The sequence below is a fragment of the Gorilla gorilla genome, chromosome 7, assembly GCF_029281585.2.
Source record: "Gorilla gorilla gorilla isolate KB3781 chromosome 7, NHGRI_mGorGor1-v2.1_pri, whole genome shotgun sequence".
Lineage (NCBI taxonomy): Eukaryota > Metazoa > Chordata > Mammalia > Primates > Hominidae > Gorilla > Gorilla gorilla.
This window is the reverse complement of record NC_073231.2, coordinates 12199629-12226075: the sequence shown is the minus strand read 5'-3', so window position 1 is coordinate 12226075 and position 26447 is coordinate 12199629. Positions and strand designations below refer to the sequence as shown.

The 26447-nt window shown below is 47.2% G+C and overlaps 1 protein-coding gene across 5 annotated transcripts in view; it reads left to right on the top strand.

The window, feature by feature from the left end:
• The window catches only part of GATA4 (GATA binding protein 4), an 83029-nt gene that overhangs the window by 27377 nt on the left and 29205 nt on the right, over positions 1–26447 (top strand). For 4 of the 5 annotated variants that reach the window (XM_055349052.2, XM_031014023.3, XM_019032890.4 and 1 more), the window contains one exon: positions 3498–4570. In XM_055349052.2, the coding sequence (XP_055205027.1) occupies positions 3955–4570 (616 nt within the window). In that variant the 5' untranslated portion in view covers positions 3498–3954. Of the gene's footprint in view, positions 1–1565; positions 1685–3497; positions 4571–26447 lie in introns of all 5 variants that reach the window. The other variant, XM_055349053.2, reaches the window with a different exon arrangement.

Sequence of the window (26447 nt, the reverse complement as noted above, 5' to 3'; positions counted from 1 at the left end):
GCTCCTTCCCGCGGTCCCCCAAACTCGGAGCTTCTCCGCCTTTGCTTGTCTGGAGGTAGAGAGGTAGCTAGTGGGAGGAAAAGAGACGTGCGCTACTCACTTCACCGAAATTGCCCAACCCCTGCTCTGCTTTTGACTTTGCCTTAGCACCTTCTTTAAGTAAAAGTAAGACTTGGGGGCAAAACAGAGAAATATTGGAAGCGCCTTTGGATTCTTTCCGTGTGAACTTGAACGCTTTCAATCCCTGTCCCCGTGTGCACATTCTCCAACCCTTGTTTGCATATCGCAGGCCGGGGCCTGGGTGGTGATGGTGGCCGCGTGAAGTTACCGGGACTGACGGACCCGGGACAGGCCGCACGGCAGCTCGCACATGGAGGGAAGTAGACGGAGGCTTGTCGCCCATCAGCGACTCCGGGGACGCAGGGTGGCGGTGCCAGGCAGCGCCGCTGGGCCTCGGGGGCCCCCGGGAGGCGCTCTGAGGTGCGGAGAGGCTGCTGAGTGGCGGAACTATTCATGCCCTTTCTGGCCGGCCTCCTCGCCCTCGGGGCTGGGGTCCAGGGACTGAATGCTCCTCTGGAAGCTCACCACCCCACCTGCCCGCGCAGCTTCTACCTGAAACTGGCCAAGGGCCCGAGCCTGGACCGGAGCCGTGACTTCCCTCCGCCGGCCACGGCGCTGCCCGGATCCGCCGGGTTATGTCGCTTGGCTTTGGGCTCAGGGGTCACCGTTGGCAGAGGGGGGTGCCGGGGTCGCGGACTGCCACCAGGTTGAGGAAAGGAGGGGCCTTTTGGTTGGGGAAAGAGCGTGGTGGGGGACCCGCGGCCAGTGGAAGCCCTGGGGCAGCGCGGCCCGCACCGCCGAGGTTGGGGAAGCGCCTCGGGGAAGTGTTTCCTGTGTTCCCAGAAAAGGAAGACAACCGAGAGCAGGTTTCAGGCTTTTAAAGAAAGCCTGGGGTGTGGAGGTGATGCTCCGCACTCGTCTGTGTCTCCTCCCCTGCTGCAGCCAGCTTGGTTGTGCCGGCTAGCGTGTGACCGTCCTCCTCGCTGCAGGCCGAAAGCGGAGGCGTAAACCCAGGCCAGCGAGGAGTGTCCTATAAAGGGACGGGGATTTTTGGGCGCTTGCAATTCTCCCATTCTGAAAAATAGATCGGAAGAGGGCTATTGGTTGATTCTTGAAAGGGGAGCGCATTTCCTGTTGGCCTGCGAATTTGGGGTGAACTGAGAGCAAAAACTCCCCGATTCTGGCAGCCTCGGGAGCTGCTGGGCTTTCTCCGCCAACTGCAGGATCCAGGCTCAATTTCAACAACCAGCCAGAGGCGTTTTCCAAGAGTAGCTAATTCCTTGTTTTTCCAGAAAGTTATAGAGGAGTATTTTCTCCACCTTCTGTTGTTCTAGTAATCCAGCTCAGGCACTATATCAGCCATTTGAAAAGGCAGAGAATGTGATAAAGACAAATATTAGATTGATGACATTTTTTGCATTTACCTTTTAAAGTCTGCAAGTTACTACCTATGTGTATACTGGAAGGTGGATTATAAAATTCTAAATCTCCTTTCTTTTCCAAAGTTATGAAAGAAAAAAATTACATTATCTTGAAGAACTGCAGGAGTTGAGTATTCCAGAAAATGCAATGAAATAGTTCAGCTACTTGATTTTAAAAGTCAAATACTGGATCTTTTATTAAGGTAAACCCATAATTCTTTAACTTTATTTTCAAAGGGAAAAGTTGGTGACCTCAGGTCAATTTTTTTTTAAAATCTATTCTCTAACCAAACTTGCTGGAATGAACTATTTGCCAAACCAATAGTTTATTGCATATTTTGAAAGCAAATAAGCTTTTAGGAGTTACCATGTGACTATATAACACAATACAGTACTATTCCATTATTATTACTAGTGATGTTGCAAAAAATGGTGAAAAGCGTTATGTAGTGTGTATTAAAGATTCCATTTCCAGATTTTTACAGTAATAAAGATGATCATTTATTATAGTACATACATTTGAGGTACTTTCTTGTATTATACTAGAAATCTGTAGTAATAGTCAACTGTTATTTAGAACTTTCTTTTTGCCTGTTAGGACAGTTTTATAAAAATCTGTTATAAGTGTTTTACAAATATTAATTTATAATCCTCACTCCTAAGCTTCACGATGACTCTACAAAATAAGTACCTTTAATATGTGCATTTTGCAGATGAGGAAACTGAGGCACAGAGAGGCTAAGTAATTTGTCTAAAGGTGTTTATTCCGTAAGTGTCAGAGCCTAGATTCATATATAGTTAATATTCTTGTAAATCTACTATTGAAATAAAAAAGAAATCTTTGTCGGGAGTAGTTGCCTCTTCTTAAAGAGAGAAATGGAGTGTGGTGGACAGCTTCAAGCCCCTGGAGCCCTACTGATCCCATCCCCTTCCCCCACCCCTTCTGATTGTACTTTGATCTTAGACAAGTTTCAAAACTTTCCAGTGCTCCAGTTCCCTCTTGTAAAATGAGGAGAGACACCTGTACTTAGTAGAGTTGTAGAGAAAAGGACCTGGAGGTAATTCAGACAGCAGGTAATTCAAAAAGTGGAGCTCTTATTGTATCAGAAAAATTGCCTGATAATAACAAAACGCAGTATGCTGGGAAGTATATAATCAAGTTCCACAAACTGCTCTTTCCCCAAGCACCCACCTTGGTGTTATGATTCTGCTTATGGGTGGATTTATTATTCTATATGAAGAACCCATTCAGTGAATTAGAATGGTCCAGTGGGTTATTCTGTAGAGCGACATTGTGCATTCTTCTCACTTTTCTGGTTCTGATATACAATTTGCAAAACGTCTAAATTGTAACTATTTGCAAGAAACCTGTAACGTGTCCGATTTGACGTCCACATGGTTAGTGTATGGATGAGGGTTTCACAACCCTCTTCAGGAGGCTTAGCAGACACCGTTGTTCACTTATAAACATTTGGACACTACTTCTGGTTTTTTTTTTTTAATTACAAACAAAACTTCGTTAGGTTGTTGTTTTGTATAAAGTTTGTCCTTGTCCCCCCAAGGACAATCTAAAGTTCTTTCTAGGCCAGTAATACTTGGGGAGAGATGGGGAACAGAGGAGATGAGAGATTTCTTGGGTCCCAGGCACTCTGCATTAACCCCAAACTTTTGGACTTACAAAAATATGCTTGCAGAATAAGGTAACATTAAAGTCCTTCCTGACAAGCAATACAAAAATAACTGACCAAGATCACAACCAATAACTGCACACCAAAGACCCGGGAAGCCCCTGGTCCCTGGGGCGCCTCTCCCCAGGCTTGCCTGGGCCGCCTGACCCAACGCCTGGACAAAACAAAGGCCCCTGCTTCCCGGCACCGCGCGGCCTCCGGAGCTGCACCCCCAAATCCCCGTGGCGACTTCATTTGCAGCGTGGAAGAAGCAACCACGCAAGTGGAGAGTGGGTTCTGAAAGCTCTGGGATGAACCACCCTCTCTCTTTCTGTCGTTCCTCTTTTAGGACCCCGGCTGCGGCGAGGAGGAAGGAGCCAGCCTAGCAGCTTCTGCGCCTGTGGCCGCGGGTGTCCTGGAGGCCTCTCGGTGTGACGAGTGGGGGACCCGAAGGCTCGTGCGCCACCTCCAGGCCTGGACGCTGCCCTCCGTCTTCTGCCCCCAATAGGTGCTCCGGACCTTCAGGCCCTGGGGTGAATTCAGCTGCTCCTGCATCAGCTTCCGGAACCACCAAAAATTCAAATTGGGATTTTCCGGAGTAAACAAGAGCCTGGAGCCCTTTGCTCAATGCTGGATTTAATACGTATATATTTTTAAGCGAGTTGGTTTTTTCCCCTTTGATTTTTGATCTTCGCGACAGTTCCTCCCACGCATATTATTGTTGTTGCCGTCGTTTTCTCTCCCCGCGTGGCTCCTTGACCTGCGAGGGAGAGAGAGGACACCGAAGCCGGGAGCTCGCAGGGACCATGTATCAGAGCCTGGCCATGGCCGCCAACCACGGGCCGCCCCCCGGTGCCTACGAGGCGGGCGGCCCCGGCGCCTTCATGCACGGCGCGGGCGCCGCGTCCTCGCCAGTCTACGTGCCCACACCGCGGGTGCCCTCCTCCGTGCTGGGCCTGTCCTACCTCCAGGGCGGAGGCGCGGGCTCTGCGTCCGGAGGCGCCTCGGGCGGCAGCTCCGGTGGGGCCGCGTCTGGTGCGGGGCCCGGGACCCAGCAGGGCAGCCCGGGCTGGAGCCAGGCGGGAGCCGACGGAGCCGCCTACACCCCGCCGCCGGTGTCGCCGCGCTTCTCCTTCCCGGGGACCACCGGGTCCCTGGCGGCCGCCGCCGCCGCTGCCGCGGCCCGGGAAGCTGCGGCCTACAGCAGTGGCGGCGGAGCGGCGGGTGCGGGCCTGGCGGGCCGCGAGCAGTACGGGCGCGCCGGCTTCGCGGGCTCCTACTCCAGCCCCTACCCGGCTTACATGGCCGACGTGGGCGCGTCCTGGGCCGCAGCCGCCGCCGCCTCCGCCGGCCCCTTCGACAGCCCGGTCCTGCATAGCCTGCCCGGCCGGGCCAACCCGGCTGCCCGACACCCCAATCTCGGTGAGTAGGAGCGCGAGGGCTGGGGCGCGTGAGAGCCGTGACAGGGACCGTCTTGAGCCCTGTCGAGGGCCTCTTGTTTTTCCACCAACGCCTTCGTTGGGCTGGGGATGGCGCTTCACTACCTCGAGTTTCTAGGGAAGGCAGAAGCCAGTGCAGGGCTGGCGACATCACAGCCCCAGGAGACCGGCTTCTGTGGAAGGGGCTGGGCCTGCCCGCCGGGGCCTCTTCTGAGATGGTGTCAGGGTCGGAGTGCGGCCTCCCCGCCATCCCAGACATAGACCGTGGCCGCGCTGCGCTGTGGGTGACGCGGGAGGACAGCGGGCTCCCTGGAGAGCCGGGGACAGCGGCTTGGGATCTCCTCCTGGACGGTGCTGGCGATTGCTGAGTTTCTGCGCCCCTTTCCTCCCCGCCCGCCCTGGGGCCTCCGCAGGGAACTGATTACAATGGTTTGGACTGCAGACCTTCTGGGCCATTTGGCGGCCCAGTTGGAGGATCCCTCGGGGTAGCTTATGATTTTCCCGTCGGGGGTCTCACACCGAGAACAAAGGAGGGATGGACAAAGGAGACGCCGGGGAGATGCGCGGAACAGGAGCCGGCACCGTGCGGGTGCCACCGGGCCGAGCGCGTGGGCGCATCATGCGGGCAGCGGGGGGGCGGACATGCCCGGTCAGTGTCCGGGAACACAGGGACCCCAAACGGGCTTGTTCATGACACCCGAGTTAAATGGAGACTTTGCAGTCGCTTGCACGCGTGGAGCCTCCTCTTCTCGCGTGGGCCAGGGTTGGAAATAACCGTTGTGGTAGGTTCCATGCAGTGTTTCCATCGGATGTCAGACGGGGAGGGACGGCAAACGTGTCTCAACCTCCACTGATTCACGAATAAACGCAGCGGGATCTGAGAAGGGGCCTGAGTACACGGGCGGGGGGAGAAAGGGAAGTGTCAACCCCTAGTTAAAAATGCAAACGACCTCTGAAATTTCGGGAAGGGACGGAGGAGTGAGTTTGGATTGAGCCCACCCTGTGGGGGAGGGGAAGCCCAGGCTTGAGAAGCAAAGCTCGCGTTTATTGACCACCTACTAAGTGCTAAATCCTTCTGCATTTGTTCTCACTTTGAAGAGTAAAGGCTACGCCTGCCAGGTTTCCACTCTTGGGCTGGCTCCGAGAAGGGCCTAGGCTTTGAAGCGCTTTTAATTTGTCCTCTGGCCCTGGGTGGCCAGGGAAGGTTCCCGGGGGTGCAGCCAAATACACATCGCCGGCAAACTGATTAACCCTGAAAGTGGCGCCGAGGCCCGGTCTGTGGCTCTTGGTGTTCCCCTCCCCCTCACCCCTCTTGGGGGAGCCAGACGGCCACCCCCAGGGGAGGAGGGGCCCGGCCGAGCCTCGCCGCGACCTTTGCGAGATAGCGCGGCGACAGGGCCACACAATGGAGCCCGCAGGCGGGAGTGCGGGGCGGGGCGCGGCGCCCTGGCCTTGCGCGCTTACGGGGTCCTCTCCAGGGCCCTCTGGGGCCTCTCACTTAAAATAGGGAGGACTGGGCCAGGAGATCGAGACCATCCTGGCCAACCTGTTGAAACCCCGCCTCTACTAAAATACAAAAAAAAAAAAAAAATAGCGGTCGTGGTGGCGCGCGCCTGTAGTCTCAGCTACTGGGGAAGCTGAGGCAGGAGAATCGCTTGAACCCGGGAGGCAGAAGTTGCAGTGAGCCGAGATCGCGCCACTGCACTCCAGCCTGGTAACAGAGCAAGACTACGTCTCAAAAAAAAAAAAAAAAAAAAAAAAAAGGACTGGTCCAGGGAGAGTTTGCTTTGTAACCCCGACAATCCTGGAGGGAATTTGGTGTTTGGTTAAGGAAAAGAGAGAAGTTCAAAGTCATGAGTTACATCCAGCAGTGTAAAAACGAAATACCCGCCAGGCGCGGTGTCTCACGCCTGTAATCCCAGCACTTTGGGAGGCCGAGGCAGGCGGATCACAAGGTCAGGAGTTCCTGGCCAACATGGTGAAACCCCATCTCTACTAAAAATACAAAAATTAGCTGGGTTTGGTGGTGTGTGCCTATAGTCCCAGTTACTTGGGAGGCTGAGGCAGGAGAATCGGTTGAACCCTGGAGGCGGAGGTTGAGTGAGATTGCTCCACTGCACTCCAGGCCTGGGGACAGACGGAGTATGTCTCAAAACAAACAAAAAACCGAAATACCATGTGAATGCACACAGTATTCAGATTTTGAAATGTCAGCCATGCCATGTAGAGGCTGCTGATGAAGTGATGTTTCCCAAATTTCCATGTCAGCAAATAGCAAGCTGACCTCCCTGTGCGTCTCTCTGCCAAGAAATGCCACCTGCCTTCTCTGGGCTCTTCCCGGATAGCTTATGAAGTCCACAGCCTTTGAATCTGGCCTAGAGGGTGGTTTTTCTCTTCTGCACCTAGCCAAGTGTTTTAGGAGAGGTGCGGCTCTCTGTGAGGGAACACAGGGCATGTTGAACTTGTTGGCATTCATAGCTTCAGCGTGTTATGCAGGTGGCACTTGCATAAAAGCAACTGAAATTAAAAGCCGTGCATGTGGCCAGGTGCAGAGGCTCATGCCTGTAATCCCAGCACTTTGGGAGGCTGAGGCAGGAGGATCATTTGAGGCCAGGAGTTCGAGGTCAGCCTGGGCAACATAGTGAGACCCCATCCCTACAAATCATTTTTAAAAATTAGCCAGGCGTGGGGTGGCATGCCTGTAGTCCCAGCTTCGGAAGCTGAGGTAGGAGGATCACATGAGCCCGAGGCCACTGCACTCCAGCCTGGGTGACAGAGTGAGACCCTCTCTCAAAAAAAAAAAAAAAAAAAAGCCAGTGCATGTGAATGTGCTTTTTATATGTTCTTCCCATCACTTGGGCTCTCCTACCTGCCTGGCAGCTTTAGTGAGGACCAGCATCACATAGTAGCTGACCGTGAGTCATGCAGGGAAGATGAGAACTGACCCCAGCTTTCTGAGGAGTTGCCACTGAGCCCTAAGATGGCCAGACAGTGTGGTGGGAGGAGCACAGGGTTTTAAAGTTGGGCAAACCTAGATTCAGTTCCAGGAGCCTCGTGTCATCTTGGGCAAGTTACTTACCTCTCTCGGTCTCACCTCTTTTTCTGTAAAATGGGATCATCATAACAATTTTTAGTGTTGCCTTAAATTAGAAAAATAAGGTAATACTTTTGAAGAATTTGGCTTTGGCCCTTCATAAATGATGGTTATTTTATTGAATAGCCACTCACTATCATGTAGAGTTACCAATTTTGCTGGTGTGCCCAGGACTGAGGGTTTTCCCAGAATGTGGGATTGTTCGTGGTAAACCTGGGACAGTCCCCAGTGAACGCAGATTGTTGGACACTCAATGTGAAAATGGGTGCATTACCCATCGTTGTGGTTTGGTAATGAGCTGAGAACAAAGAAGAAACAGCAGAGGAGAAGCAGCTGAGAGCAAAGGAGAAGCAGCTGAGAGCAAAGGAGAAGCAGCATCATTCTTCCCTCTGCTGAGATTCTGGAAGTAGTCACTTAAGTGCTGCCAGCTGCATTTGGTCTTGAAGGGTGAGTAGGAGTTTGTCAGGAAAAGAACCAGCAATTTTTTAAAAAAAGAAATATTGACCATTTTATAGGAAAAAAAAGAAAGACAAAGAAAAAGAGGCTAGGTGCAGTGGCTCACACCTGTAATTCCACCCTTTGGGAGGCTGAGGTGGGAGGATTGCTTGAGCTCGGGAGTTTGAGACCAACCTGGACAACATAGTGAGACCACATCTCTAAAAAAAAAAAAAAAAAAAAAAAAATTAGCTGGGCATGGTAATGCATGCCTATAACTCCAGCAACTCAGGAGGCTGAGGTGGGAGGATCGCTTGAGTCAGGGAGGTTGAGGCTGCAGTGAGCCGTGATCGCACCACTGTACTCCTACCTGGAGAACAGAGCAAAGACCCTGTCTCAAAAAAAGAAAAAGAAAAAGAAAGGATATACTCTACTTTACTAATATGTTGTGTAGTACCATGAAATAATACAATGCAACCTGGCCTTTGGTTTAAATAATATATTTGTCACAATAGGTAAAACTATACAGACTAATTTACCCTTAACTCAGAAACTGTTTTTAATTTCAATGAGGAGAAACAAGAGAACACTTTTTTTTTTCTATGTAACTGCTGTAGTTTTAACAATATCTTGCCATAGTTCTTATGTTGGTTATGTGAATAGGGCAAAAATCAAAATAATAATAAATAATAAAAGTTAACAGGGGCCTCTGTAAAGCCCTGAACTTAGGTTGGAAGAAATAAGTGTGGCCTGACTGCAATGTATGTGAACTTTAATTCACTCCAAGTTCCATATGAGCTATGACCCTAAAACAAATGTTAAAATCATTAATTAGGCTGCATGAATGGAATTATGTGACCTTACTGAGGGCAGGTACAGAGTCTTACTCATTTTTAAGTGCCTGGCACATGTTGGGCACTTAGCAAATATTTGCCTAGGGATCTTGGTGGTAATTGCCCCAGGACTCTGCCCTGCCTGGGTCCAACCACACAGAATGGCTGCGTGAGTCCTTTAAGAAGCAAACTGGAGAGCCCTAGGGGAACGGTGGGCGGGATGGAAGAGGGTTCTGGAAACTTCAGGGAACCACTGGAGGAAAGCAGGGCTTTTAGGCTGGAGAAGTCACTGAGTGGATGAAAGCAAGATGGAGTATGACTGTGTCCAAATTTCTGAAAAGCAAAAAAAAAAGAAAAAAAAGACCATGACCTTTTAACTGTGTGTTAGTGAAGGTGAGCAGATATTAGATGCGAGAAGAACACTCCTAGACAATTGTGGTTGTGTGGAAATGCAGTATAGAATATGGCTTGTCTTCATCATAAACTCCTGGGCGCTGGAAGCACTTGTGGTGGAGCTCTGCGGATAGTTCTTGCCTTGCAGGGCTAGGATAGGATCTGCATGTGCCTGTGAAACAGACGTAGCCGGAGAATGTAGCTGTTTCCTTTTAAAGGAAACAGTCACGGTGGTTACACATGTATCTCCATATGGCAAAATTGTGGAGCTGTGCTCTTAAAATGGGAGTCTTTTATTGCATGTACATTACACCTCAGTGAAGCTGATTTTTATACCAGTTAATGCTTGTGAGTACTTAAGGCTGAAAAGGAGACCGAAATGGAAATAGATTGTAAATATGCCTTTGACGGATATATGGTGGTAGGTGTTACTGGAAAGGCTAGGAAAATATATTTAACTATGGAATAACAATTATTTTGTGTAATGGAGACATAAGCAATTATGATATTCTCCAAGGATTTCAAAAAGTTTGAATCATTTTTAGAGTCCATAAAAATAACAACACAATGAAATACATGTACAGTATATCACTGTGTTATTCAAACAATTTATTTAAAAGAAGTTTTGCCCCATTAGGGATGGAGTGGGGGCATTCAAGGTGTTCTCAGAGTTTGTTTATGGTGCAGGTCAGTGAAAAACCCCGAAGTGTTTTCTGGATCTTTTGGGACCTGCTTATCACGTAGGCTAGTGGCTTTCAAAGACGGTTCATTTGTGCAGGGAACTTTGTGAGACTGGAGAATGATTTGTCGATCTTCAGGAAAACCAAAGTTGTTTAACTTTCCGGTTACCACCCTGAGCAGGTCAGTCAGAGTTGGGGTTGGCCTGTGGTGCTAAGCTGAGAACGAATTAAATAAGAAAGGTGTGCTGGGGTGGCCAGGGGTGTGTCACTACCTCTAGTGAGCCCTGTCACTTGCCCAGTTGTGTCCCATCAAAAGGTCAGGCCACATTTGCTAGGCACTTTCTAAGCACTCAGGTGGAATGATGCCCGGGAGACAGTTCTAGATAACGCTTTATTCTGTATCCCTCCCCATTTCTTTTCTAACTTAAATGCACTAAGAAAACAAACATACTGAGGTGTGGGGAAACAGGAACTCTGATACCTGTGGGTGGGAGTGTAAATTGCTCTGACCTTTATGGAGAGTCTCAGGTGTAGTAGCCATAAAATTGCAAAGTAGACAGCCTGGACTCCGGAATTTTCACTTCTAGGGATTTGTTCCACAAACACACCGGCACATAGTAATTTCAGCAATGCTCGTAATAACAAAATTGGAAATAATCTAAATGTGCATCCTTAGGGGACTGTTTGTATGCACGTGGCACATAGAAACTATAAGCTATGTAGGCAAGAAATAATGAAGTTCATTATCTAATGTAAGGAATCCTCACAAAGACATTTATAAATGCAGGAAGTGTATATAGCACTTTACTCTTTGTGTTAAAAAAAAAAAAAAGAAAGAGATTATATTCACTTGAAAAGGCAAAATCTCACAAAAAATTTGTAACACAGATTTGCCTGTGGGGAGGAAAGCGGGTAGGTGAGGGATAATGGTAGAAAAGGGACTTTCACTATGTTTGCCTTGGAACTTTTTGAATTTTTTAACCACCTTAATCATTTTTATATTCATTTCTGTGCTTCATTAATCCATTTAATAACAAGAAAATACATTTAACATACAGGGAAGTTAAAGTTAAGTTTAATGTAAAAATTTCAAATCATCGGCTGGGTGCAGTGGCTCACACCTGTAATCCTAGCACTTTGTGAGGCTGAGGCGGGCGGATCGTGAGATCAGGAGACCAGCCCGGCCAATGTGGTGAAACCCTCTCTCTACTAAAAATACAGAAATTAGCTGGGCATGGTGGCACGTGCCTGTAATCCTAGCTATTCAGGAGGCTGAGGCAGGAGAATTGCTTGAACCCGGGAGTTGGAGGTTGCATTGAGCCGAGATCACACCACTGCATTCCAGCCTGGGCGACAGAGCAAGACTCCATCTCAGAAAAAAAAAACAAAAAACTCAAATCATCTTAGCCATTTTTAAGTATACAGTTCAGTAGTGTTAAGTACCTTCGCATTGCTGTGTATCAGATCTTTAGAACTTAAACTCTGCCCATTAAAATACCACTCCCATTCCTCTCCACACCAGCCCCTGGTAACCCCCATTCTATTTTCTTTTTCTTATGAATTTGACCACTCTAGGGACCTCATACAAGTAGAATCGTACAGTGTTTGTCGTTTTGTTTCTGGCTAATTTCATTTAACATAATGTCTTCATGATTCATCCATGTTGTAGCATGTGCCAGAATTTCCTTTTTAAAGCTGAATAATGTTCCATTGTATGTGTAGACCACGTTTTGTTTATCCATTCATCCATGGATGGACACCTGAGTTGCTTCTCCGTCTTGGCTATTGTGAATAATGCTGCTATGAACATGGGTATGCAAATGAAACCTTTTGAATTTTGAAGGATGTGACTATATTACCTAATTTTAAAAACATATTCAACTAAGTTTTAAAAAACAGATATATGATATTCATGAATCAACTTCCTGAAAGTAGCATCTTTTTCTTTTTTTTTTAAAGAAGATTCTCTATTTAGTGTTTATGGATGCACAGGAAAACTGCTTTAAGGCATAAGTTGTTTTTTATTAAATTTGTCTTTTACCTATTCTTTTACAATTTTGGGGGTTTTCCTTTATGCTCAAGCTTCCTCAAGATTCTTCAAGGCAGATCAAAACCATCCTCAGTGGCAATCCCGTATTTGGCTTTTGATTTTGCTTATTTCACAGGAGGTTGCTTTACTGAGAGGGCGAAATCTCTACTCCTGGTCTCAGTGCTGGTAGCGGATCTAAATCAGCAATGGGCAGACACCCCAGCCCCACACTACTGTGGCTTCCCCACTTGTGGGCACAAACAGTCACGTACTAGGCAATGGTGACCTCTCCAGGTAGGCAGTTTTCCCTCAGGTTATATTGGAGTTAGAACCTCCTGAAAACCACTAACCGGCTGCAGCGGTGGGATTGTGTGAAGAACAAGTTACCTTCCTCCAGGGCAAGGTGATTCTTTTAAACAAATTTTAAGACAATTTAGTTGTACTGAATTTAGAGCTGAAGCCAGTTGCAAATGTAGCTGCTTGTGTCTGCATAAGAAAGAGCAAGTATGCTGGTTTTCCTTTCCTTGTTCCAGAAGAGGGCAGTTCTTGCCAACGCGAGCTGCTGCTTTAAGAACTTGAAGCAACTTTTCTGACATCTGAAACTATTTGTCTTTTGGGAACTTATTTGTCCTAGCCTGCCTGCAGAACCAGCTGATAAGGCTCTCTTGGGAAGGAGTATCGCTCTGCTATATTGACCTCTGGTAGACCATGACATGGCCCCATATGCCATACAACATAAACCGGTTACTAAGACTAATTTAATGGCTATCTCTAGAGCTACTCTTTTGTCACCTTCTAAAGAAGGCAGGGAAGAAAATATAAATGGGGTTATAATAGGAATAATCTTGAATCTGTTTTAATTTATACAAAATACATTTATAAGTTTTGGCACATTCACGTTTGGATACTGGCTAACAACTTTTTAGCGAGAGTAGCCTGTATCTTGCGTGTCATTCCATTGAACAGTAAGGTGGATCCCTGTCAATGAAGAAATCATCTGATGCCAGGGACTTTGAAGTCTTTCTCCAAGAGGTAGATACGATGATCTCTGTTTTGCTGGAAAGGAAGCTGATACCCAGAAAGAGCCTGTAATCTCAGGTCCCCGTGGGTAGTAAACAGCCCTGGTTTGGAACCCAGGTAAGTCCAACCTGCAGGATTGTACTTTCCCCCTTTCCCCACACTTTGTATTTGCCAAATCTGATATGAGGGCACTTAGCTCTTCAGAACCAGAAGCTATGTGTGATTGAAGGGCTCTATTAAACCTTAGGATTTTCCATGACTTCTCGCTCCCATCCGCTTCCTCTCCCCAGGGTAGCTTCTCGTCTGAGTTTCCGTTTGCTTCCCACCAATCACTGTCTCTCTAGGAGCAATGTCGTCCTACGGAACCTTCCGTATCATTCCTCAACTGTAAGCTCTGCAGTTGAGGAATGCAATGTTAGGAACCCCAGTGTCGCACAAACTTCCTTTTTAGCCGTTGGATTCTGGTGTGCAGAGAATTAAAGAGACTTCCCAGGATTCAGACCCTTCCAATGGGAGGATTCTCCTAACTCTAGGGGAACTGTTGGCTGCTTAAGAGCAAAACCATATGGCTCACTCAAAAATCCCTTTCCTAAGAGAAATCTATAACTGACCCTCTGTCTTCCCTTTTCTCTGAAGATTGCAAATATGTTTGTGGTAAAAGCAGAGAAAGAAGAGGAGAAAATCATAATAAAAGCACAATAATGATGATTTTAGTAAAGATAATAATGGGGCATGGATCAAGACAGTGACTTAAACTCCAGGCAGGAAAAGCCCCGTGGAATTGGTCTGAACTGAATGTAGCAGCCCATCAGTGGAAGTTTTCTTGTTTCTGGCAGGTGGCCTATGCTTTTATCTATTACTGCTCTGTAATCAGAATTGAGCCACGATATTCAAGTTTCTTATCTAAATGATGGGAATTTGGTTTTCTGGCCTTCTGCATTTTGCAGGAGCCCAAGAATTGACCTGATGTTTTTAAATATATTTTCCCTCTAAAGGAGGAGTAAAATCCAGACAGGTGGGCCATTCTGTGTGTTTAAAGTCATTGAAAAGCCTCTGCAAGTAAAATTTGAGGCTGTCTGTAACCCACATTGAATAGTTACAGATATATTTTATTTTGGAGGATAAAAAATCAAGAAGTTACTACCACAATTTGGTGGGAATTTTGAATTTTGGAGTTTTCCTTTGTACTCAAGCTTCCTCAAGATTCTTCCAGGCAATCAAAGCCATGGGTTTTGGGATCCCCTAATCGCAAATCCAGTTTTGCTTCTTAAAATCTAATCAGTCCTTAAGTTATGTTTTAAATCTTCCTTTCTACTCCCCAGTTGAAATCTCCATTTCTACTTCTAGAAATCCAGTCAAACCTTATCGCCTCCATTTAGAACTGATCGATAGCAACTGGTGAGCAGGTTAATTATAATCGCAGAATAAACGCTGAAGTCTCAAAGTTCACCACTTTTGCAATGTTTCCAAACCCCTCGGGGACCATGCCAGGAGGCGCTCATTGACCCATTCCGAGCAGGTGTGGGAGTTTGAACCAGGGGCAGACAATCAGATCTGATTCAAACAACTCAATTTGGTTTCTTATCTAGAGGTTTTCCTATCTTATGATGTCTGTCATTTTAGATAAAAAAGAGTTCATCAATTGAGCTGGGAAATGGCAAAGTTACATTTTATTGTGATAAAAGTTTTCTAGTTGTTGTTTTATCAGCTTGGGTTGAAATTGTGTCTCCGTCAAGGTCTGCAATGACCTTTTCAGATATTTTATCAGGTATTAGGTGGGGGAGTCCTTTTTTTTTCCTTCTTTGACCTAGAAAAGAATGACCTGACTTCCAAGATCATAAATCAAACCAGGTAAAGACAGGCAATAATACAGGTTGCCCCTCAAAACTGAGTAGGCGGGGAAAACAAACAACAAATAAAACCTTTCCCTAGCATTTGGGAGAACTTAACTTGACCCGAAATAAAGAATGTAGTTCCCACGGAGTGCACAGATGTAGGAAAATACTGCTTATTTTAAAAAAGAAAATGCTTTCCAGGCAAAAATGGCTTCAGAAAAACACGCAGTAATTTTTTTTTCGAGTAGTATCAGGGAAACTTCTTTATTTTATGAAACTCAATGTATATTTATTACAGAAAAATGGAAAACTCACATAAACCAATGTAAAAATAATTGGTAATCTTACCATCCAAAGATAACCACTGTTAGGCATTAATCCTTGACTTCCAGTTATCATACACACACAGGTATGTGTATAACTACATTATTAAGTAGTCGTGCAAGTTACTGTTTAAAGTCATTTCAGCACTGATGGCAATTTCTGTAAAATTAGTGACCCAGATTGGATCCTTAAACACTGATGCCATTTTTAAATAAAGCAGAAATGAGAAGTTGACCAGCACTGTCAATAACAGCTGAATGGAAGAGTTGGGTGTAAAAACCTATTTTTTAATCTTATGATATATAATTTATAGCCACTTTAAAACTAAAGCATATTTGTAAGTTTTAAATTAGGGTCCTTACAGCGAGGTGCCCCCAGGACGTGTGATTTACTAGGCCTCACTGGGGAATGGGAGTTGCAGCGCTGAAATCTGCTATTTGAAAAGGGGTGACCCAAGATCCCAGCAGCCGCAGGGAGGTGAAAGCACATTGGTCTGGCGCGGAGAAACCCTGGGCTCCTCTCCCAGACCCTTCTCTTCCTGCCGTGTGACTCACTGTGCCTCTCTCTGCTTGTGTGGCCATTTGTAAGGTGAAGAATTCAGGTCAGGTACAGCAATGGTGAGAAGGACTGCTCTACTGCCCTTTGGAGATGTTTAAAATCGAGTGTCTTCCGGCATGCCCCGTGATAGTCATTCAGGCTGACTTTGTCTTTCCCGGTACCACAGAGGCCACATTAACATTAAGCCTTCCTGCGCCTGCGTGGACATCAAACTCGAATTCATGCTTGCCTGTGTCAGGTAGGTTTCCACGGCTGCCTGCCTCGTTTTAAGCAACTCTGTGAAATCTTGGGTTTGATGGACTCATCTTTTCTTTTTACCTTTTATTTTAGATTTGGGGGTGCATGTGAAGGTTTGTTACATAGGTAAACTCGTGTCACGGGGGTTTGTTGTACAGATTATTTCATCACCCAGGTATGAAGCCCCAGTACCCAATGCTTATCTTTTCTACTCGTCTCCCTCCTCCCACCCTCCACTCTCAATTAGATACCAGCATCTGCTGTTTCCTTCTTTGTGTTCATAAGTTCTCATCATTCAGCTCCCACTTATATGTGAGAACATGCGGTTAGTTTCCTTTCCTGCATTAGTTTGCTAAGGATAATAGCCTCCAGCTCCATGTATGTTCCCTCAAGAGACATGATCTGGTTTTTTTTTTTACGGCTGCATTGTTTTTCTTATGCAAAGTGACCTCAGGTGCTCTGAGTTTCCTGCTGCTTGGGCTTTGCTTTTCAGTTAATAAACCCACTGAGTGTTGTCTGCAGGTCTAGGCAGTGGTGGAGATTTCATAGAAGTTCAGCTCCCTTCACACCCCAGCTCCACATGCGTGATTTGCTTCCTCCATCCACCAGCCAATAAATACTTCTCCCCATTCCCTGTGAGCCTGGCGCTGGTCAGGCTGTAAAGATACGAAATGAACAGAAGTGTCTGCGAATCCCAGCAGCTTAGAGCTTGCTAGGGGAGGGAACACGTGGATGTGCACTCTTAGGGGCAGGGGATGAAGCGCAAGGGGGCGAAAGTGGGTTCTACGGAGCCCTTAGGATACCGAAACTGGCCCTGGCGCCTGAAGTCAAGGCCAGGCTTCCTGGGCAAGGCAGACTTGTGGCATCCTAAAGGATGAGTAGGCGTTTGCTGCCTATAGGAAGGCCATTCTGAGCCCAGGACTTAGCTTGAATCAGGCTGTTCTGCAGTCCCGAGTGGAGGGCGCGAGGCAGGAATGCAAGCAGAAGCACGGCATTGAGGGATGTTAGAAGGCTGGAAAGGTGAGCAGGATTCGAGCAGCACTTCAGATATAGCGCTTTGGTTATGGTATAAAAAGGCGCAAGCTCCTGGCTGTTGGTTTTGTTTTGCACACACGCAGGGTGATGTGCGCCTCCCGCTGAGTCACCCATTTCCCATCGGAGAAGGAACTCTGGTTAAAATGAAGCCACACGCCACAGGCCAGTTTTGGAGGATTTATGTGACGTGCTTCGGCAGTAGGGCATGGCGGCTGTGTGGTTTGAGTTCAAATTGAGGGCCAAGAGGGGACAAAACTCAAGCCAATTTTAGTCCCCAAATCTGGATCCCTGCCCTGGGAAGGAAGAGGAGTGTTCGTCTGATCCAGGAGGTCAAGCATCTTGTAATTCTGCCCTCTTCTTGTACTTTCTCTAAAGGTGGTGGGATGAAATAGGATTACAATATAGATAATTACAGGGGACAATACTATGATGCAAGGATGGATTGCCAGACCCCGTAGGGTGGATTCACCTACCTCCCAGGAGGTGTAGAGGTGAAGAGGAAGGGCTCAGATTAACCGATCTTTCTTTCTCATTTGAACCTCTCTCACTTTGATCCATCACCCTTCCTTTAATTTTAAGTTCAATTTCTACCTTTTAAATAAGTTAAAAAATATTTTTTTGAGACAGACTCTCACTTTGTTGCCCACACTGGTCTCTAACTCCTGGGCTTAAGCGATCCTCCTGCCTCAGCCTACCAGAGTGCTAGGATTACTGGTGTGAACCACCACACCCCACCTAAATAAGTTTTTTAATGTGAAAAATGTCAAACATAATAAAAATAGAGAGTAGAATATTCATCCCTCAGCTTTGACAAATATCATTTCATGACCAGCTGTTTAATCTATACATTACTCACTTTCCCCCACACAGTGTTATTTTGAAGCATATTCCAAACAGCATGTCATTTCACCCACAAATACTTTTGTATGTATGTCTGAAAAGTACGACGACTCTTTTATTTAAAAAAAATACAGCCCCAGTGCCATGTTATCACCCTGAAACAAATTGTCACTCTTTAATATCATTCAATATCCAGTCACTGTTCAATTTCCCAGTTTGTCTAATTGTCTTTAATGCCTTGTTCCAATCAGGATCTAAATGAGGTCTAAGCATTGCCTGTGTTATGCCTCTTAAGTTTCTTTTAATCTATGGGTTTCTCTTTCATCTCCTTTTCTTCTCCTTGCATTCTGTTTGCTAAAGAAATGAGGCTTTTCCCAGACGACTTCTGCAGACTGGATTTTGTTGACTGCCTTCCCTTCATGACATTGAACATGTTCCTCTGTCCCCTGTTGCTCATGTAAGTCTGTGGTGGGAAAAATAGGCATGCTCAAATTCAAGTTTGTGATGGCAGCAGCCCTGGATGCTCATTGCCTAGACCCTTTACTTTGTTAGGCATTGCTAATGGTAATATTCTAATGCCATCATTCCTTCTTCATTTGTTAGCTGGAATTCTTCTATAGCAACAAGCACATTTTTAGCTTATTGAATATTTGGTTACTTCGAGGTACAGTTTGTCTAGGAAAGGCAGGATACATGCCTGCTACAGTCACTTTACTTTCCATTGTTCAAAAGAACAAATTAGTTATCTAGCATCCTTCAACAATTACCAATGAAATGAAACTGTTTTCAGCATGATTAAGAACTCATGGACTTCAGCTGAGTATAGAGGCTCATGCTTGTAATCCCAGCACTTTGGGAGGCTGAGGCTGGAGGATCATTTGAACCTAGGAGTTTGAAGCCAGCATGAGCAACATAGTGAGAGCCTGTCTCTACAAAAAAATAAATAAATAAATAAATTAGGCAGGGGTTGTGGCATGTGCCTGTAGTCCCAGATACTTGGGAGGCTGAAATGGGAGGATTGCTTGACCTGGGAGTTCGAGGCTGCGGTGACTCATGGTCCAACCACTGCAATCAGCAAGACCCTGTGTTAAAAAAAACAAAACAAACCAAAAAAACCTCATGGGTTTAAACAAGCATGATGTGTTTCTATCCATATATCCTGATTGATGTTCAGATTGTCCTATCTTTGCTAGAGGGAACTTGCTTAAACTGAGCTCTTTTGACAAAATCTTAGTTTAATAGTTTCTTGCTTTCCATCCTATAAAATGTCCTAATCTCTTTTTATGAGTTTTCTCTTGCCAGGCCTGGATTTGGCCATTTGTCCCAAGAAACCTGGCTCCTGTTAGTGAGGAATGGTGTTTGGAGATCAATCTCAGAGCTAGCTCTGCCAGCTGGGCTTATTGCTATTGGGTTAGTCATTCAACATGCAGAGTCAGGAAATACGTACCCCTCCTACCCCAAAGATAAGATAAAATACAGCATGTCTTCATACTGATGCTTTCAATTCAAATTTAGGGCTAAAAGGCTTTTACTTCCTTCATTCATCTTTTTAAAAAAATTATCTTAAACTATACATAAGATAAAATGTACCATTTTAGCCATTATTAAGTGTACAGTTAGGTGGCATTAAGTACATCCACAGTGTTGTACAACCATCACCCCCAGCAGTCTGCGGAACTCTTGCGTCTTCCCAAGTGAAACTCTGTACCCATTAAATAATGTCTCCATATCCCCTTCCCTCCAGCCTCAGGCAGCCCCCATTCTGCTTTCTGTCTCTCTGAATGTAACTACTTTAGTTAGATGGAGGGACACAGTATTCTCTTGTGATGGGCTCGTCTCCTTTGGCATAGTGTCTTCAAGGTTTCTCCATTTTGTAGCATGTCAGGATGCAGCATGTCTTTTTTTTTTAAGGCTGAATAATATTCCATTGTATGGATCGATACTGTATTTTGTTTATCCATTCATCCCTCCACAGACAATTGGGTTGTGTCTGCCCATTGACCATTGTGAATAATGCCGCCATTTTTACATGAGTGAACAAATACCTATTCACCTCCCTGCTTTTACTTCTTCATGGTATATGCCCAAAAGCGGCATTGCTGGATCCTAGGGTAATGCTGTGTGGTTTTTAGGGACCATCATCCCGTTTTCCAGAGACTGCACCATTTTATATCCTTCATGGCATCTTTACATCTGTCAATCTTTCCAAAAATCCCATTCTCAACATCTCCAACGTAGTTCTTCATTTTCTTTATGTCATAACATCCACGTCTCTGAGTAACAATAGCAACACTTCACCAGCAGTACGAGTTCTGAAACCCGCCCTGTGTTGCTTGCCTTGTCTTGCCTTTTGACATTGGGCTCACCTCCAGTGTTTCTAGCTGTTGGCTGTGGGCTCCTCATCACTTTCGTGAGCTGGTGGCACATGGGCAGGCATGAATAAATAAGTGCCTTAGGGACACATGCACACAGAAGTGTGTGTGTGTGTGTATCAAATGCATTGCCCACATGGAGGCTGAAGGCAGAGTCTTGAGAGAGGAGGCGATCAGAGGTCTAACCCAGCCTTGGGAGTGAGTGGGTGATGGCAGAGGACATGGAGGGAGGGAAAGTCACAGGCCAAATAGGGAAGGGAGGCCATGGGGGAGCCAGTGGCCATCGTCTTTCTCTTGAGCTCCTGTAGCCACAGTGTGAAGGGAAGAGCTGTACGTGTAAGACACCTTCCATGTGCCCCTCGTGCCCGCAGTGTACACGGGCTGGGGGTGGGTCATCCTGACGTTGCCCGCTCAGGGGTGGCCTTCGCGTTTGCTTCACCGCCTTTCATTCTCTGCTGTCCTTCTGTGTTGTCATGGAAGGAGTCACGCTCTGTCCTTGGAGCCTCGTGCGCAGCCCACGCAGTCCCTGTGGGGCTGGGGTAGAGATGAGGGAGGAGGGATACCCTGTAGTAAATGGGATCCGGTCATGTGGCCCAGGCCAATGTCATCACACTCCCGATCAGGGACTTAGATCCATGTTTTCCCAATAGCTTCATTTGCTGGGTTGAGAAAGTCTGGAGGAACTTTTGAATAGGGAGTTGAGTACATTTTGAGTAGGTTGTGAAAGTTACGAAAGACTGTCTCACCCTCAGTCCCGTTGAAGCCCCGTGCATCACGCGAGGGCTGGGGAATCTGATTCCGCACTGGCCTCCACCTTCAGAAGCCTCCGGCTCCGGGCACACGCTGGGAAGTGGATGCCACTGCCGGGGAGGGAACTTGCAGAACCGAAGGCCTCTTTTTGCCTGGTTTCCTGTTGGGAGAAGAGCAAATTCTACAGTATTTCTGGAGAGTGCTTGGGTTTTATTGCGCAGGCTGGGGTGAGTCTTGGTCTTAGTGGGGATGGCCAAGGTTCGTGAAACTCCTGCCCCTCGCTCTTCACTCTGGAGGTCAGACTTGCTGCTGCCTGCCTGTCGTGGCAGGGAAGAGCGTGGACCCAGCAGCCTTGGCTCACAGCGAGTGCTGACCTTAAGCCATTATTACTCGGCACCTTGGCAATCTGTCTGGTACTGATGGCCTCAAAGAGGGAAGCAGAAGGTGCATCTTGCAAGTGCATGAAAGCCAGTGGCGGGAAAGGGGCCTGGGCCCGGGGGGTGGGGTGGCCTCTGGCCTCTGCATCTCTGTGTGGCTTGTCTCTGCATGCAGCTTTTGACTCATCTCCAGCCACAATTCCTGAGCGTCACCCTGTGGCCTCTGTTCTCACTCTACCTTCTGGTGCTGTCCTTTTATTTGGATTATAGTTCCACTAGCCTGGAAGTATTTTCAGGGCAAGAATTATGCCACATTTCCTTTTGGGGTCCGGAATACCATCACCTGGTACATACAGGACACATGCAAGTGTTCCTTCACAGAAAAGTTGCAGCCCGGAATCCATCCTGAAGCATTTGGCAGCTTTGGCTCACATATTCAGACCTCTGTGAACGGCTCTGCTGAGACATCTCCGGCGGGAGCGGAGCCATCCTTGTAAAAGGAACCTGAGAAACAGAAGCCCAGGGATGAGCCCATGTGGATCCCTGGCTAGTTTTACAGGGAGAAGGACCCTGACAGACGCCAGGGAGATTGAGGGAGCAAAGGCGCCCAAAACCTAGAAGGCCAGGAGGCGAGAGAAGAGCGCAGAAAGTTCTAACATTATGTTCTCAAAGGTAGTAACACGGGAACAGGGCAGTGAGGTGTGGCCAACACCGGGGACCTCCTGGGTCTGAGGCAGGGAGAAAGGTGCAGGTGGAGATGTCCCAGGGACAGGGGGACAGGTGGCAGTGGCTGGACTCTGAGGGCTAAGGGCTGGTGCACATGTGGGATACTCCAGCCTCCATTTGAACCCTTGAGAGCAGGAGAGGGCCCCCAGGGGAGTGGGGGCGGTGCAGAGGGGTGGAGGAGGAGCTCTGCAGAGCTGCCTTCTGATGCAGTTGGAGGCCTTGGGAGGCCCAGAGCCAGGCAAGGGAGATGAGGAAGTGGATAGGCGTGTGCCCTCGTGTTTGCCTGTAGACACCCCTTGCCTCCTCACTTGATCCGTTGATGCTCTGCTGGGCCCTGATAGTGCCCTCCTGGCTTCCAAAGGCCCCCCGCCATCTTTACATTCCATCAGTGTTCTGGACCTGGAGCAGATGACTCACAATCTTTCCCTGCCAGCTTGCAGAGACTTCTGGAGTTTTCACTCATCTAGTTTGTCCTTTCCCATCTTGGGTGCCTCAGCCCACTGTTTTTCCCTCCAACTCACTTTGAGTAGATTCTCCATGATCCTTCCTGGAGAGCTCCTTGAGGCACCAGGAGAGCTGTGCGTGCCAGCCATGCCTCTCAGCCTCATCATAACAAATGCCACAGGGAAACAAGCTCCCTTCAGACCCTGTTTAAAGGCGTTTAAAGGCGGTAAGTGCCTGTCAGTCTTGGAGGATAGTGACTCCCTGCCTGAAAACCTTCACAGAAGTGACAAGACACTTTCCTTCTGGGAATGTTGATATTGAGTTTCCTCCCCTGTGTAAACACATCTCCAGGAGTGGCATTAATAATGGGGACCCTTTCCCCAGGACAAAGCAGAGGATGGGGGGAGAAGGAAGAGGAGAACGGACCCGCCTGCTGGGAAGTGGGGAGAGCTGGCCATATAAGCAGCTGTTCCTGGTGAAGGGGGAGCCCATTAGCCAGACCCTTTTTTCATTTGTTTTCAGGGATTTTGCTTATAATCCTTATGGGGACCGCCAACTTTTTATTTGACAGTTGATAAGGAGAGGCACTAGAGTCTAGTAAGTGGTTAAAGAAGCTGGAGTCAGGCACCTGATTTAAAATTCCTGCTAGCCTGGGTGCGGTGGCTCACACCTGTAATCCCAGCACTTTGGGAGGCTGAGGCAGGCAGATCGCTTGAGCTCAGGAGTTCGAGACCAGACTGGGCAACATGGTGAAACCCTGTCTCTACTAAAAATACAAAAAATTCGCCCGGTATGGTAATGTCTGTCTGTGGCCCCAGCTAAGGAGGCTGCGGTGGGACGATCACTTGAGCCTGGGAGATGGAGACTGCGGTGAGCCATGATCTAGCCCAGGTGACAGAGTGAGACTCTGTCTCAAAAAAAAAGTAAAAAAAATCCAGCTTTACCCCGTATAATGTCACCCAGTTTTCATGCCCATAAAATTGGAATGGAAACTACTCCATAGAGGCTAAGAAATAATATTCATAAAGCATAGTACTTGGCATGTAGTAAGTATCTATAAATGTTAGTCTGCATTTACTTATTTATTTATTTAGAGTTGGAGTTTCACGCTTGTTGCCCAGGCTGGAGTGCAGTGGTGCAATCTCAGCTCACTGTAACCTCCACCTCCCAGGTTCAAGCGATTCTCCTGCCTCAGCCTCCCGAGCAGCTGGGATTACAGGCGCCCACCACCACACCAGCTAATCTTGTATTTTCAGTAGAGATGGGGTTTCATCATGTTGGCCAAGCTGGTCTCAAACTCCTTATGTCAGGTGATCCACCGCCCTTGACCTCCCAAAGTGCTGGGATTACAAGCGTGAGCTTCTGCACCCAGCCAAATATTAGTCATTAAGCCAACCATTAATAAATGCTATTATCATTAAAGGAAATATTTAAAATAGTATCTTTTTTGTTTTATTTTTGGTTTTATTTTTGAAACAGGGTTTTGCTCTGTTGCTCAGGCTGGAGTGCGGTGCTGTGACCATAGCTCACTGCAGCCTCAAACTTCTGGGCTCAAGCACTCCTCCTTGCTCAGCCTTCTAAGTAGCTGGGACTACAGGTGTGTACCACCATACCCAGCTTTTTTTTTTAATTATCATTTTACTTTCTGTAGGGGCAGGGTCTTGCTCTGTTGCCCAGGCTGGAGTACTGTGGCATGGTCATGGCTCACTGTAGCCTTCAACTCTTGGGCTCAAGCAATCCTCCTTCCTCAGCCTCCAAAAATGGTGAGATTATGGGTTTGAGCCACTGTGCCCAGCCCTGGATTCAATACCGTAAAGGGTTAGATTGCACAGGAGGCTGCCAAGTTGAATTAAGTGGGGTTTTATATTAGTAAGAATTTGCCTTCCTGCTCAGTATTAATCTACATTTAGGTCATAGACCCCATATCCAACTTACTGTCTATAATTTCTCTTACATAGGGGGGCACATTTAGGTAAGCACAGACTAATTGGGGTTATAGTCATAGCTTTAGAATAGTTTAAAGATCTAGCTGAGGGCCAGGCGTGGTGGCTCACGCCTGTAATCCCAGTACTTCGGGAGGTCGAGGTGGGAGGATCACTTGAGGTCAGGAATTCGAGACCAGCCGGACCAACATGGTGAAACCCCTTCTCTACTAAAAATAGAAAAATTAGCCATGTGCGGTGACAGGTGCCTATAATCCCAACTACTCAGGAGGCTGAAGCAGGAGAATCACTTGAACCTGGTTGCAGTGAGCCATGATCGTGCCACTGCACTCCAGCCTGGGTGACAGAGCAAGAAAAAAAAGAAAAGATCTAGCTGAGGGAGTTGGGACCAGATGACTTTCTCCAGTGATGTTTGAACAAAAAGAAAAAATGCAGCTGGGCGCGGTGGCTCATGCCTGTAATCCCAGCACTTTGGGAGGCCAAGGTGGACGGATCACGAGGTCAGGAGTTCAAGACTAGCCTGGCCAACATAGTGAAACCCCATCTCTATTAAAAATACAAAAAATTAGCCAGGCTTGGTGGCATGCACCTATAATCCCAGCTGCTTGGGAGGCTGAGGCAGGAGAATCATTTGAACCCAGGACGCAGAGGTTGCTGTGCCACTGCACTCCAGCCTGGGCAACAGTGAGAGACTCTGTCTCAAAAAAAAAAAAATGCAGAAGCTACTTAGGTTGAACGCAGAAAGGAAGAAGGACTGTGTAGTTCAGTAGTGTGTGTTCTGAGAAAGCCCTCACAGTGTTGGTCTCTAGTAATCTCTGGAAATAAGTGAATCATTCCAGCTTGAATTATCATGATGCAAAATTGTGTTCGCTGAAAAGCAGGGGTTAAGTCCGCTGCCTTGTGAATTTCTGCCTGGAAATGCATCTGACCCATGGTGGTTGCTCAATTCTGAGTGAGTTTGGAGAAGGAAGGAAAATGAGGAGTTACTTATTAGTTAGTTGTTATACATTTTTGGTTTTTAAACCCAATATATAATTCCTGGATATTCCTACCACTTACTATTTTTTGTCGTTGTTTCTATTGTTTTTGAGACAAGGTCTTGCTCCATTGGCCAGGCTGGAGTGCAGTGGCGTGATCATGGCTCACTGCAGTCTTTACCTCCAGGGTTCAAGGAATCCTCACACCTCAGCCTCCTGAGTAGCTGGAATTACTACCATGCCCAGCTAACTTCTATATCTTTTGGAGATAGGGTTTTGCCATGTTGCCCAGGCTGGTCTTGAACTCATGAGCTCAAGTGATACTCCTGCCTCAGCCTCCCAGTGTGCTGGGATTACAGGCATAAGCCACCGTGCCTGTCCTCAGTGAGTGGTTTTGTGGGCTGGAGTAAGGATCCAGCTGTCTTCGCTGCAGGAGTGACATGGAAGTGGTGTCCATCTCAGAGGAGCCAAGTGGGCTTGCCTAGGCTTTCGATTCTTGTGAATATGAGTGAACTGAAACCAGACACCTCTTAGATCTATGGGCCCTTCTACCTCTGATGATCTGTGAGATTCAGTGAAGGTAAACAGTCACTGTCGGGGATGTTTTAATGATTTTACTAAAAATCAGAATAGAATGTGAAACAGGGGGATCTGAAGGGTGATTATTTGTACTGTTCTGGTCAGGAGCTGGGAGCTTTGTCTGGCCTCCACGTAGGGGCCTGAGGACAAGAACTAGGCAAAGAGGAGGATGGCTCCTGGGTGTTCAGGCCATGGCCAGCCTGGTCAGCAGAGAAGCTGTGGGAAAAGGGATGATATTTGGTGGTAGCACTGAGGCCCAGCCAACACTGAGAACTTAGGATGTTTCCTGCTGCCCTGGCATTGTTTTGTTATTTATTCCAGCGACTGTCCTGTGGGCAGGAACTGTAATGTCAATGGGCAGGAGAAGAAACCCAGGTCA